Source organism: Trachypithecus francoisi, unplaced genomic scaffold, assembly GCF_009764315.1.
Source record: "Trachypithecus francoisi isolate TF-2019V2 unplaced genomic scaffold, Tfra_2.0 Lachesis_group13, whole genome shotgun sequence".
Lineage (NCBI taxonomy): Eukaryota > Metazoa > Chordata > Mammalia > Primates > Cercopithecidae > Trachypithecus > Trachypithecus francoisi.
In genome coordinates this window covers 54400787-54415927 of record NW_022681458.1, presented here as the reverse complement: position 1 = coordinate 54415927, position 15141 = coordinate 54400787, and the positions used below count along the sequence as shown (strand labels likewise).

Below are 15141 nucleotides of genomic sequence, written 5' to 3'. Positions count from 1 at the left end.
CCACAGCACCCAGGCCATTCCTACCAAGGGACACCTGGAGGCCCATGTCCAGCCACCCTCAGCCCCACCTCTGCCTCCCTCCCATGCTTGTTGGCACCCAAAATCCAGAGGGGGCAGAGGTGGCAGGCGGCTGGTGTATCAGCACTGCTCTGAGTGCATGTACACCCTGCCAGATTGTGACAGCACCCAGGCTTGGCCACAACTCTGCTCCAACTTGGAGTTGGCACTGGCAGTGGGGACAGGCCAGGGAGCAGGAGCAGGCACTTCCAAGCCTGTGGGGGAAGGGGACTTCCCAGGCACTTGAGAGTTCTGGAGCTGTGGCTGGGCAGCTGCAGCTGCGCCCAGGGGCACAAGAATCCTGCTCTGCATACTCAGTATGGGGCAGGTTTCCTGCCTGTTCCTGGCTGCCATCACCTTCAAGGATCCCGCAGCCCCAGCTGCAGCCAGCATCTTAGTAGAGGCTACTCCAGACAGGCTGCCACTGCCATCACTACTGTGCAGCCAGGGTTCCTAACAGGACATAGACCCGGTTCTAGACCAGTGGTTCTCAACTGAGACAGACTTAGTCATGAAGGTTTAGAAAACTAAAGATAATACTTAGGTCTTATGCCAAACTTACTGCATCACTTTGCTTAATGTTCTTTGTATAAAAATACATCTCAAGATTATTATGTTATAGCTCAATGTGTATTTCATTGTCTATTGTTTTTTTAATGGATTTGTTGTTTTTCTTCCTACTGGAACAACTACATTTTCTTCTCAGTTGCATTATTATTCTTATTATGATCCTGCATTACAACTTTTACTTTTGAAAATTTTCACTTATATATTAACCATAGACATTGTGATTTCTGTCATATCTCATCATTTTGTTTTACACTGATGCTTTCCCTGATGCTCTGCTGTAAATTATAGACAAGAGTTCTGTCTTTAATACTGAAGGATAAACACACAAGCCCTTGGGGAAAAAAAATTTACAAGGCACTTCAAACTGTTGGCTTGTGAAAAAAACAGATGCATGAGTACACACTTGGCACTTTCCGTGTAAGTGGAGTGAACCAGGATTTTGAGAGCATTTTTTCTCTGGTATCTGGCTTTTTTGGTTGCACAGGAGATGGCTTCATGAGATTGCTAATCTGAGATCCAGCTGAACAGTAATTAATTTCATAAGACTGAAACAATTGATGAGGGCAATTTTATTGTGTTACTTGTGTGAAATGTTGATTTTGTTTTCATATTCTACTTACTGGATATATAGCTCAAACTCTTCTGTCTCGTCTTGAGATGTCTAACACACAATAATTTTATAAATATTGCTTTTAAAGTGAAATAATACATTTAGAAATAATAGTAGATTCTAACTTAGCCTCAGAATGTTAGGGGAAAAACATATTAAATATCCTTACTTTTCATGATAATATAGTTAATTGCATAAGTCCAGTAAGAATGTACCTTCCTTTCTACCACTATATAATGGGAAAAATGGATTATACACTAAAGGACTTACGTGGAGTGTCATGTATCAGAATAACGGTCATCAAATTATGCTCATATTGGGGAACAAAGTTTGGCTATTCTATGGAGCCAATGCCTACAATGCTCTCCCAGAAAAACTGGCCTGGTATCTAAATCGCCTGGTAACTGGCTCCATGTTCTAGACTTATAGGTGAATTATAGGTGAAGGAAGGTCAATTTCAGGAATGCTAGAGATGACAATAAATTTTAGGGACTTTGAGAAAGAGAAATATATTCAAATTTATAGACATGGCAGATGAAGTCTGACTTTTTGTGCATAGTTTATTAATGTCATAGATAGCAAATAATATAGGCTTTCAAAAATCCAATTAAATATTCCATTTTAAAACTTCGAGGCAGAAGTTAAATTTGAAACCCTAGTGGTTGCTCAGTACTTTATAGTTAACAAATTAGATAAATTAGATGAAATGGACAAATTTCCAGAAGAAAACAAACTACTGAGACTGGCTCAAGAAAAAATAGACAATCTAAATAGACCTTTATTAAGTAAAGATTAAATGAGTAACTAGAAAACTACCTACATCTGGCTAGGGCCTAGATAGCTTCACCACTGAATTTATTAAAGAAGAATTAATACCAGTTATTCACAAATTCTTGCAAAACTATAAGAGGAGGAGCTACTTTCCAACTTTCTAAGAAGTCAGTATTACTCTAATATCAAAACAGCACAAATCTCAGCACTTTTGGGGGGCAAGGCTGATGGATCAATTGAGGCCAGCAGTTCAAGACCAGCCTTGGCCAACATGGTGAAATCCTGTCTCTACTAAGTATATATTTATATATTTATAAAAATATGTATTTATATTATATATAATATATAATATATATACTAAGTATATAAAGATATATAATATATATTATATATACTAAATATATAATGTGTATATTATATATAACAAATATATAATATATATTTATATAAATACTAAATGTATAATTTATATATTATATATACCAAATATGTTATATATTTGTATTATATATTCATATTTATAGTATATATACTATAGTATGTATTTAGTATATTCTACAAGAGATCCAAAATAGCAAAAACAATTGTGAAAAAGAAGAATAAAATAGAATAATTCATACTTTTGGATTTCAAACTCACTACAAAGCAAAGGTAATAACAACAGTGTGGTTTGAGCACAAGGATAGACATATATATATATATATATATATAAATGAAATAGAATTTTAAAAGAAACCCATGAATCTATGGCTGATTGTTTTTTGATAAGGATACCAAGACCTTTCAATGGGGAAAATGGTCTTTGCAACAAATGATCCTAGAACAAATAGCCACATGCAAAAATATATGAAGCTAGACCCTTACCTCACACCACATACAAAAATTAACTCAAAATGAGTCAATGACCTAAATATATAAGCAAATCTATAAATTCCTTATAAGATTGTATAGGAGTAAATCTTCATGATTTTGAATTTGGCTAAGGATTCTTAGATGTGACACTAAAAGCATGAGTGACACAGAAAAAAATGTACTTAATAATTGTTACCTTTTATGCATCAAAGGACACAATTGAGAAAGGGACAAGACAATTCACAGAATGGGAGAAAGTATTTGCAAATTATCTGAAAAGAGACCTATAGTGTGTGACTATATATATAAAAATAAGAAGACAACCAAATTAATAATGGACCAAGAATCTGAATAGATATTCCTCCAAAGAAGGTTACACATGGCCAATAAACATATGAAAAGGTGCTTGACATCTTTAACCATCAGAGAAATGCAAATTTAACTACAAGATACCATTTCACATCCATTAGGATGTCTAAAATAAAAATAACAGGTAGTAACAAGTGTTGAGAGAAATAGAGAATTCAGAACCCTTCATACACTGCTGGTGGGAATGTAAAATGATCTGGCTGTTTTGCTAAATTTCTGAAAAGAAATGAAAACTGTGTACAAACAAAAACTTGCCAACAAATGTTTATAGGTATATTATTTATAATAACCAAAAGGTAAAAGCAAAACAAACATCCATCAACAGACAAATTAATAAATAAAATGTGGTATGTTCACCCAATAGAATAAAAGGAAACATTGATACATGCCAAAACATGAAGGAATTTTAAAAACATTATAAGTGAAATCATTTAGTCACAAAAGGTCACATACTATATGATTACATTTATATGAAGGTCTAGGGAAATCTTTTGAGACATAATGTAAATTAGTTGTGTTTATAGCTGGAATGAAAGTGGGGATAGAGGGATAGAGAAGTGATGGCTAAAGGATACACTGTTTCTTCTCAAGGTCATAAAAATATAATGAAATTGACTGGTGATGGTAGCATGTCTCTATGGATGTATTAAAATATACTCTACTAATATACTAAAAACTGCTTTGAATATGAAATATTATATGATATGTGAAGTATATCTCAGTGAAGCTGTTAAAACGTGCAGTATGGTTCTAGATTTGTAAAACCAACTTGAGGAGGTCTATATTGTAATGAACACTCTCATGTACCTGTCTCAACAATAGACCAAACCTTATGAAACTAGCAATATTTTTAATCAAGAATATTCTTTCTTGCAGATTAATATAATCACAAGGAGGAGAGATTGTAAGAAAAAAAATGTTTTGCCGTGTAATTGACAGTAAATAAAATGTGTTCTTAAAAAAGAAAAAAAAAGAAAAAAGAAAAAAATGCAAGTGTTTTAAATGGGAGTTTTTTCCAGAAAACAGATAATGATGTACATTATTCTTGATCATAAAAATAAAAATTAATTATTAAGTGGAATGCAATTGATTATTGTCCTAAGGATAGAGTGGTTTTGCACTTACTTATAAATTTATTTCAGCATTTTTAATATTCTCATATAAGTGTGATATTTTGAATTCTCCTTTAAATTGTTGTAACATCTTACTTGTTCCTTCATTAATTAATGAGTTAAACAAAATCTTTTTGAAACATTTTTCATTTTATATTTGTGTGAGAGCCATGAATATGCCCTCTTTAAAAATTACCTTTAAATACTTATTTTTCTTTCTAATATTTAAACAAAACTACAAAATGAAATATAGTAGATAAAGGAGATGAATTTCTGAACATCTTCTTATTTTGAGACATCCTTTTTCTTCTTTCAGCATAAGAAGGAGTTTGCATCCATTGTACTATATTTGGATTTTTTTAGTTTGGAAAACAAATCATGACTTTTTCTTAATTGGTTTATTGAATTCATTTACTGGTTTACTGAAGACTTTAAAGAGGGCAAAAGAGATATTTTGTTAAGAGATTTGTTAATTTTGAGAAGTATCCCATTGATTAATGTAAGAATTATGTTTATAAATTAGATTATTTGGCACTCTAGTAAATATCAATGGAAATAAACTTTAACTCATAACTTTAATATTTTCATACAATCAAAAATAGAGATATACTCTAAGTAGGTATAACATAAATTGTTACAATTGATCTGAATATCTTGAATATATTTTTACAGATAACTAGTGGTTTCTACTAGCAGATTAAAACCAAGAGAAAATTAAAAGTAAGTTCACATTTTAAAAAATTTATAAGCAATAAATACAGCACTACAGCCACCACGAATTCTATGTACATTGGATTAATTTAAACAAACACTGCATTCAAGAGTGAATATTTTATGAATAAATGCATTGGAAATTAACTTTAGGAAAGAAAATGACAAATTAGAATTTAGAAAATTAAAATATGACTTTCACAAGTAATCACAGTAAAATGACAGATCTACATTTTAGAAGCTAGAAATTCCCCAAATTTATTTTTTGACAGCAAAGAAGTTTGCTTTAAAAAAGTGTCAGATTTACTTTGCTTTATGAGTATGATACAAAGATATTAAGTAGCATTCAGCTTTTGAGGAATCTAACATTTAAAATTATTCTAAAAATATATGGGTACAAAACTAACAGTGATTAAACATGAATGACTGCTACTCCTCAAGACTTTACAACAGATAAACCCTGGCTATAAAATAAATCTGATCTAGAATTAATATTATGAAAGCACAACAAAAATACTTGAAAATTACATGTTCATTTTAATATAATCTCTGATAATTCAACATTTTTTAATGTCTACTGTCAAGATGGTTGACTTGACAGTTTGTCTAGAAGAAGGCTGATATATGTCAACATGATCAGCAAAGGATTTAAATATGGGTCTTTGAATAATAAATAGCTAATAATTGAGTTTATTGAAATGAATTTTTGTATAATGTAGGCAGTTGAAGGTCCAGAACAGCCTGCGTTCCTTTCTATGGCAGCTTGCTATGAAATTCATGTTTGAAACAAAACAATACTTTTTCATGCATAAATTATTAATGTACTGACCAGACCATTCTATATGTTAATTCTTACTCATTTAGATAATTTTTCTTAGCAATTTCAAATGAGTTCTGAACTCACCATCTATTGACAGCTTAAGAAACAACTTGTGATGAGTAATTCATTAGTTTCATCCATTTTAAGCAGATTGACACACTTAAAATACAGATACACATGATTTTCCCAAAATTGGCTTTTACCAATTGAAGTCATTCTTGTTCTTCAGAGATTTCAGTGGAAAATAACATTAGAGAAACTGAATCCCATATAAATTTCACTTTAGTTCATTAGCAAGGTTTTCTTCTATCTTTATTTAATAAAGTCTGACAATAATTCAATAAGATCTGACAATCATTTTTTCTCAATGATATATTCAAGTATTTTCCTAATTTGTATTATATACAGTAGCTCTATTAAAATATTAAAGCATTGTATATGATATATATTGTGTCCCTCTATTTTTTTATATTTCTTGAGTAACCTGGGACATTTCCAAAGCTATGTATCTTCATATAGTGAAAGTCAGTAAAGTAATATTTTAATGGGGTAAAATCTATACAAGTATCAGATTGGTATTTATCACAGTAGTTGTTTAAAATTTCTGCATTAGAATGTGAGTTCATTGTCAAAATGAAAAAAGAACTATGTCAAACACACCTATTATTAAGGTATGAGTCATCAAAACAAATATATTCAATGAAATAGTGACCTTGTGTTTTTAAAATAAATATATCTTATGATAGACGTTTCTGTTATCTTAGTTCTCAGACTTCTGATGCTGGCATCTGGTTGTCTTTAAAATAGTTACCAAATATAGAATTCCAGACACTATTTTATTTAAAAAATCAGCCCAGATACAGTATCAGATATTAACATGCACACATTGTTGCATTATATATTTGCTTTAAAAATTACCTAGGTTGTATGTATTTGATTTGAGACTGTAAAATAAAATAATGGAGTATTTACACGCTCATTTTCCACAATTTCTTTTTACAAAATTCCAAGAAAATAAGAAATCCTTCATTGATTTTCCTTATATAAAATGATTGCTAATTTGTTTCTACAGTAGAAATGGAAGGGAAAAAATGTATATTTACAGGTACGAATTCCCTCCCACAGTGTGGTAAAACAGGAAGAAGTTGACAACGTGTTCTGTAGCATCAACTAAGATGTTTTCTTAATGATATAGAAGTAGGATTACATATTATACATCCTGTTCATCAAATTTCGACAATGGATATGCCACAAGATATAACTGATGTGTCAGCAAATGAGTAGATCATAACAATTGTACTCAGTTGCTTTTCATAGAGAAAAGAAAGCCAGCAGGGATAATTCACTTCTGGTATGGTCCATTTGAGAGGGTCATTACAAAAAGACTACAGCAGTCTCTGGGCAAAAAAAAAAAAAAAAAAATGTCAACTGCCCCAATCAAGATGGGATAAAGAGTTTTAAAACTAAAAGCTAATTTTCCCTTCATGTCTATAGGCCTTAGCTAGGTCTCTTGGGGCAATAAGGGTAGAATCATGCCCAACATGTATATTTACTTTTACAGTCATTTGTTTGTGAATTCATGCAATGGTGTGCTGGAGCTGGCTTACACCAGCTCAGAAAAGTTGATTGTGCTTTTCTCCAATTCCACACTTGGTGATGTCACCTCAGATATAGTGGGTTAGTAGTGTCACATCAGGCATAGTGGGAGTATTTACTAGCAAACATTACAAACCAGGATTTCTTTTTTCCCACTTACAGCTGGATGCTACACTCTTATCAACACACTACCAATTTCATGGGAGGCTTTTCTTTATGATATTCAAAAAGCCATTTAATATTGAAGTCTTCTGACTTTAGAGTCATGGATCCAAGTCCTTGAGTTAGGAGAGGCACAAAACAGTCAGTCAACCATCCTTCTATTTTCAATTATATAAATTTTCTGGTTTTAAGACAACATTTTCAATATCATGGATGCTTTTCCCATTTAAGTGTTCACTAGAACAGTCATGACTATAACCTGGACCGTCACTGATTGTTGACACTGTGTAAGACGCACTACGAAGAGCTTCTGAGTTGGAAAAGCTGTTTCCAAATTGAATTTTGTATTGATTCCAGTTTCTTCTCAGAATTGCTTGAACCTATCAATCAAAAAGAAACAGAAAGAACAAGAGCAACCCATTAATTGAAATGAAGACACTGTTTTTGAAGCACAATTAAATAGGTCTTGGAGAAGAGCTTTTTTAAAACAAGTTATGTTAATTAGTGAATAATATAGCTTCATTTTATTTTCTTACTTAATTTAAAAAATTAAGTTAAGTGTACCATCTTTACATTAGGAAATGTATTACAATTACATCATACTTTATATTCCATTGATATTTTTCATGCCATGTTTTGTCTTCAAAGCTTTTATAATGCGTATGTATTCATTGTTGCCAAACAAATAGGTAATCTGGACCCCCATTTACAAGATTTCATGTACAACATCAAGTTTTATATTAATGTCTTTATTAATAGAATGAGAAGACAATTCGTGACAGGATTAGAGAAAGATATACAAAAGAAAAGAAGTTAGGATACGGAGAATACAAATCATCATCAGCAGCAGCAGCAGGGCAGTAGCAGCAACGTTTGTTTTTGAGTGATTCCCATATGCCAGAAATTGTGCTACATTCTAAAAAAGGGAGCATGATATTTGTCCTCATGGAGCTTACTACATAGAGGAAAGAAAAGTGTTGAACAAATAATTATAAATCTGGTGAATATTGTGAAAAATAAATTTAGGAATGTAACCACTCCACTTTTACATATTTGAATCCTCTTCTGCTGAATGAATTTGCAGTTTAATGACTTCCTTCCCCTCTGTTTGAAGCTAGAGATCAGGGGTAGGTGGGTCCTATACAGTAAAATACTGGTCATAATCGAATGTAAGGCGCGAGAGTGAATTTTCTTCACTGTCAGTCAATGGGCACAAATGAGAATATTTAAAACCATCCCTAGCTCAAGTACCTGGACTTTTTCAGGTCTGATGAGTGGGCACACTGGCTTGGAGCAGCCTGCTTCTAGGTTATGAATGTGTTTGCCAAATGTGACCCGATCTATATCTGCCCAGAGTGGGTTTGCTTTGAATGGTCTCCCCCAAGCTCTCTATTGTTCTTTGGCTCTTTCAGTGCTTTTCCAAAGGGAGCCTGAGCATCTCACAGCAATTTTCTGGTAATTCATTTTCTACGTACTCATGTATAATTGTTTAACTTCCTACTACTTATATAGAATTCCTCAACTTTCTCTTCACCGTATCCATGTACACAAATCATTATTAAATCTTTAGAAAGGGTTTACTTCTTTCTTGTTATTTCCTAGTCTAATGGGTTAAAACACACACACACACACACACACACACACACACAACCTCAATTCCTGCAATTACAAACATTCTGTAGAAAATAGGTGTTCCAGGATGTCTGCAGCTTTACAGGATACTTCAGAGATCCTGTTAAAGTATCTTATATTCTGTCACTTAAACCCAAAGTTTATTGTCTCGTTTCATGTAGAAAAAAAGAAGGAGCAAACATAAAGCCAACAATGTATTTAGGTAAAATTAAACGAGGTATTAAAATTACCAGTTAGTTTCGCTCTACGGTATAGTTCAAAAATTATATAATTAAAATGACATTACTTCGTACTAAAAGTTACATGAGATACTTCAGAGATCCTGTTAAAGTATCTTATATTCTGTCACTTAAACCCAAAGTTTATTGTCTCGTTTCATGTAGAAAAAAAAGAAGGAGCAAACATAAAGCCAACAATGTATTTAGGTAAAATTAAACGAGGTATTAAAATTACCAGTTAGTTTCGCTCTACGGTATAGTTCAAAAATTATATAATTAAAATGACATTACTTCGTACTAAAAGTTACATGATGATGAAGTTCAGTAACTTCAGGGCTTTCAAGTTCAATTAAAAAATATATGGTGGCCGGGCGCGGTGGCTCAAGCCTGTAATCCCAGCACTTTGGGAGGCCGAGACGGGCGGATCACGAGGTCAGGAGATCGAGACCATCCTGGCTAACACGGTGAAACCCCGTCTCTACTAAAATACAAAAAAAAAAAAAACTAGCCGGGCGAGGTGGCGGGCGCCTGTAGTCCCAGCTACTCGGGAGGCTGAGGCAGGAGAATGGCGGAAACCCGGAGGCGGAGCTTGCAGTGAGCTGAGATCTGGCCACTGCACTCCAGTCCGGGCGACAGAACGAGACTCCGCCTCAAAAAAAAAAAAAAAAAAAAAAAAAAAATATATGGTAAACATATCTGAAGAAAATAATTTATATTCATGTAAATGTGCTTTGAAAATAAAAGCATTTATAAGGCAACAAATTTATTTATCTTGCAAAAATTAAACTTTCCTCTCAATATAGTAATGTAATTCTAAATCCTCCAAATAAAATATCTAAATTAAGATAATTTAAAAGTAACATCTGCTATGTAACCACCTCAAAATCATGAGCAAACTAAAAATTGAATGGCTTCAGACTGTGAATTTTAAATACATATTCAGAGATTCAAAATAAAAATGACCATTGACTAATTATCTATATACATCTGATAATAAATATTTTTATCCTTATTTTTTGTTTCATAAATTTCTTCTCATTTTGTTACTAAATGCTGAATTGGTTGAGTACATAAACAATATAGTTTCTGGTTGAGGGGAAGTGGCATATAGCTTTGTATAAAAAATTCTGTATAATGGTTGAGAAAAAGCTGACAGAAAATAATATCTTAGCTGTGAGTCTAGTACTTATAGTCTTAAAAAGGAAAGCTTAAATTCAATTTGGAAGGAAAATGGCTATTGAAATATATGACTGTTTGCTCTTAAAATATCTACTTTGATTAAGGTCATCACTCTATTTCTTCCTTGCAACTAAATCATCAGAAAAACCATAGAAAGCCAATTTCCTGAACTGTGGGGTCTTACTATAGTTAAAAATAAACCTAATTAAAGATCCACAGGCCTTGTAGACTTGTTTGTTTATGTTATTTGCTCTAAGGATGTTACATTTTTCTTCTGCTTCCTCTAATACAATATCATACCTGTTAAATATGACATTAAAGCAGTTACTCTTAATAAACTTTTAATGAGAAAAAAATCAATGGGGAAGAGTAACAAGCAAATTTCCATTGTAAGGGAAGATAGCTGGGTGTTGTTAAAGATATGAATGTTTTTATTGTTTATGCATGACCATGATATAAGTAGTAAGGCAAATGTTTAGAATGTGACACTACAACTTTATATACCTATTAACACCCAGTAAGGAACCAACTTTATACTCCTTAATGTGAATCAATACGAAGCTTTTATAAACGTCTGCCTAGTTCTCATTAAAGGATTTGGGTTTAATTGTTCTCAATAAATCTTTTTTGAACATCTGATGGAATATCTACCCTCAGGTGTTGTTAAATATAACCTTCTGATGACTAGAGTCCTTAGTTTATGATCACAGTGCACATTTTTGTCTGAGGGCACTAGGGATAAAATGAAAGTAATCCAAGCACTTGTTAAGCCACATTTATTTAACTAGTGAGAAATGCTAATAGCAAGATATTGGCTAAAAAGTACATAAAAGGTGGGAGAGAAAAAAACACAAATATTAAACTAAAGGCAGGCATTTGACCTAATATGGAAAACAAGAAGGAAGCTAAGCTTGAGCAAATGATTTTAAGAAGTGCATGACATAGTTGGAACAAAATGAATTTGGCAGTTGTTTCTTCATGTTATGAGAGTGGGAAAAAGTAAGAGGCATTGAGACAAAAAGGGAGGGATCATAGTATTTCTTAAGTTGAGAAATGAATCATACTCAAGCAGGGATTTTATCTCCAGAGATGAAGAAAAGGAACAGATATTAGAAATGTTGTGAGGAACCGAAAGATTTGGCAAGAGCCTAGCTCAAAGATTTTGTATTATTGTAATTTTCCAATGTCAAAATTTTCTCAATTTTAGGACATGGCAGAAGATCAAGGTTCTGTGTCCCTTTTGTTTACACAGATCGAGTGTAACAGGAGTGTTAGGCATTACTTTAGATATTCCCTAGGCACTCTTTCTAAATAAAATGGCCAATTTGGGATTTTGATACAAAATGATTAATGTTCCTGTTTGCACATGTATTTTTGAAAATAAGTGATTTGACAAATCAAATAATAAGTATGCTGAGTATCTAATGAAGTGGGGCATGGTGCTAAAAACTTTATCTTTATTAGCCTGTATTTATTTTTCTGAGACCTGTGTAGAGAACTTGCTTTAATTTCCCTTTAAGAAAGATAGACACAGGCTCCTGAAGTTTGCCAGCATTTGCCAAAGTATCACAGCCAAGATGAAAAGTAGCATCTTTAGTGTCTAAATACATGGCTGTGTTTATTCTACACTGCTTCCTATTACAAAATATTTTACTAGTGAGTGTGTTTTGAATATTTAAAAATTACTTTATAGAATTAATATCTGTTTCTGTAGATACAGAGGTCTACCTTTCCTATTTCATGCATGTTCTTTACCATGTTGTCCATATCACTCTCATCTATATTTAATTATTACATCCTATAAAAGCAGCATTTAGGATTGTTTAATTCAGTGTATATAACATTAAATTTATAGAGGTATATAATAAAATCTATTAGAATTTTACTATCAAATGATTTATCTATTTTTTGTAACTGCATTCTCTGTCTGCTTCTCATTGATTTCAGAAAAAGTTGTTCTTGTCTTCTGTATAGCAGAAGAATTATGGAAGTACCACTTAAAGGTGTGAAATATAGTCTACAATGTGTGACAATTCTATACCTTATTACAAATAAATAAATATAGATAAATAAAATAAATAATAATAATATAAATAAATACCTATGTGTTGAACTTGAAATATATTTTAATTAAAAACTAAACATTGAATTTTATTATTTGCCAAGATGAGGAAGTAAAAATATTACTTAAGTAAGAGCAAATAACATGTTATAGTTTTTCAATGATGTGTGCATGATTTTCAATGTTCATTTGTTTTATAGGAATGGTTGTCATAGGTTATACCAACTGGTCCCATGTGTTCCCCATCTGAAGCTTTATGATAAGCTTCACAGTTATCAAGTGTCTGTGTCTCACTCAGCTGCTGTCTGGATTTCTAAACTTTGTTCAATTTTTCCAAAATCCTCCTACAGGTTAAACTGTGTTGAGCAGATTAAAAACATATAAAGAGCTAAGTCATCAGAGCTCAAATTACTGAGCTATAACACATTTGTATGCATAAGAGATATGTTACCAGTTTTCAAAATGCCTGAAACTTCCCAAGTAGGAAACACACGGATAAAAATCTAGAAGTATTGAAGAGTACATGGTCATGTTATGAATTAGAGCATTCTCTTCTCAATTTCCTAACCCACTGAATTTCTTCCCTGTATAACCGAGAGTTTAATTTTTAAAATCCTTTTGTATTGGCCATAAAGTTGTTTCCACAGGCTACATTGTAAGACAGGCAAAAAAGAGATGATCCTATTTCTTATTTCTTATTTCCTATTACAGTGTATGTTCTGTGAGATTTGGGATTTCCTAGCACTGTATCTGGGGAAAAGCTCAGACTTAATGGGACTCAAAAGGTATCTCAAAAGACTAGATGAATACCTTTTAAAATATTTTTAAGTGAGGTTGACTTTTCCCTAGCTTTGAACTCCAGTATGACCTGAGCATTTGAGAACCAGAGTTAAACTTATGGTAAGAGATTCTATGGTTCTTTCCCTGATGGAAATAGAATTTAATATAGTTGTTCCTGGGGAATTTATAATTTTATCTCATTTAAATACATGGATAGATAGACAGATAGTAAATATAAAATAATGAAAGGAATAAAATCAATTACCATACCTCTCCATTAAAGAAGCAGAAAATGGTAGAGACCAAAAGACCCTGTAAAAGAAAAATAGAATGATCTGAATCCAAATGGAAAGATACATGTATTTGTAACCAAATAGCTGTACAAGTAGGAGTAAAACCAAAGCTATATGTATATTTAATACGAAACTTCTCAAGCTGCCTTCTTAACAAGAATGCCATACCTGGAAGTGCATAAGGATGTGCATGATGTAGTCATATACCTCCTCTGCAATCCTTCCTTCAGGTCGCCATGGAATCAGCACAAATTCAATGCCAAGCAAGGGGACCAAGATAAGAGTAGCTCTCACAGCTTTCATGTAGAGATTGGATTCCGCTTGGTGTGTAACTTTTAACTTGGTGATGAGAACACGTACAATATTTAACAAGAAAAAAAGATTCACCTAAAAACAAAATAAAATGGCATCTGAAAAACATTTCATATTTAATATTAAGAAGCATTATTCAAGTATCTCCAATTATATAAATCTGAAAATATTTTTAATGTACAAGAATATTTTAAAGGGTATTATTGCCTAAGATATTAATTTATATATTTGGAATTGTGATTTATCAATTTAACAAGTATATCCATTTTATTAAACAAGCTTATAAAAAGTAAAATTAAATTATGGTATAATTACTGTGGAACATATTCAGTTGAGGAATATTTCAGTGTTTTTCTCAGCTCATTTTCACATGCAATTAAAAAAATTCTGTGGTCTAAAATCTAAAGCTTTTGATCACTTTCAAATCAAAGATAATAATTGTTTATAGAAAAATGCTAATTTTTAAAGAATCCCCTCTTTATAATGTCCATATGACATACTTTCTAAATGTATATTATACCATAATAACCATTTTCATCTTTCAAACCAAAAACTTTCCTGTTTCTTCTTGTAACAATAATCTTTAAAACACCTTTCCAAAGTAGCACTGTAATCCTCTTTTACTTATGAGGGAACTTTGAACCAGCTGATATTAAACCCCAGTCATTCTAGAGCTAAAATAATTTGACATTCTATAAGACCTCCTGTAATGACATAATATTCACTATTTTTGTGCCTTAACAACTTTCTCGAAGAGACAGTAGTTTCTTTGGATAGGAGACATAACCCTTTGACACTCTAATGTGACTTAGCAAACAGGGTCCTACTGAAACATATTTATTTCTCTTTCTCTTGCATAATACAAGTTTATCTTTTTCTTATTTTCACCCAAGTTAGAGTTTATCTCTTTCTTATTTTCACTCAAGTTAATATCTTTTACTTTGGTCCATTTTCTCTATGCCCATTCCTTATGCCTTCCATAGAATCATGAATATTAATTTCAGAAGAGCTCCATAGGGGCTAATTGTGATTCAC

General features: G+C 32.2%; 1 protein-coding gene across 4 annotated transcripts in view; it reads right to left on the bottom strand.

The window, feature by feature from the left end:
* Positions 1 to 3480: 3480 nt before the first annotated feature.
* The window catches only part of CALCRL (calcitonin receptor like receptor), a 106188-nt gene continuing 94527 nt past the window's right edge, over positions 3481 to 15141 (bottom strand). For all 4 annotated transcript variants that reach the window (XM_033230923.1, XM_033230922.1, XM_033230924.1 and 1 more), the window contains 3 exons: positions 13963 to 14181; positions 13772 to 13813; positions 3481 to 8010 (listed from right to left, as the gene is read on the bottom strand). In XM_033230923.1, coding sequence (XP_033086814.1) covers positions 7795 to 8010; positions 13772 to 13813; positions 13963 to 14181 — 477 coding nt within the window. In that variant the 3' untranslated portion in view covers positions 3481 to 7794. The remainder of the gene's footprint in view (positions 8011 to 13771; positions 13814 to 13962; positions 14182 to 15141) is intronic.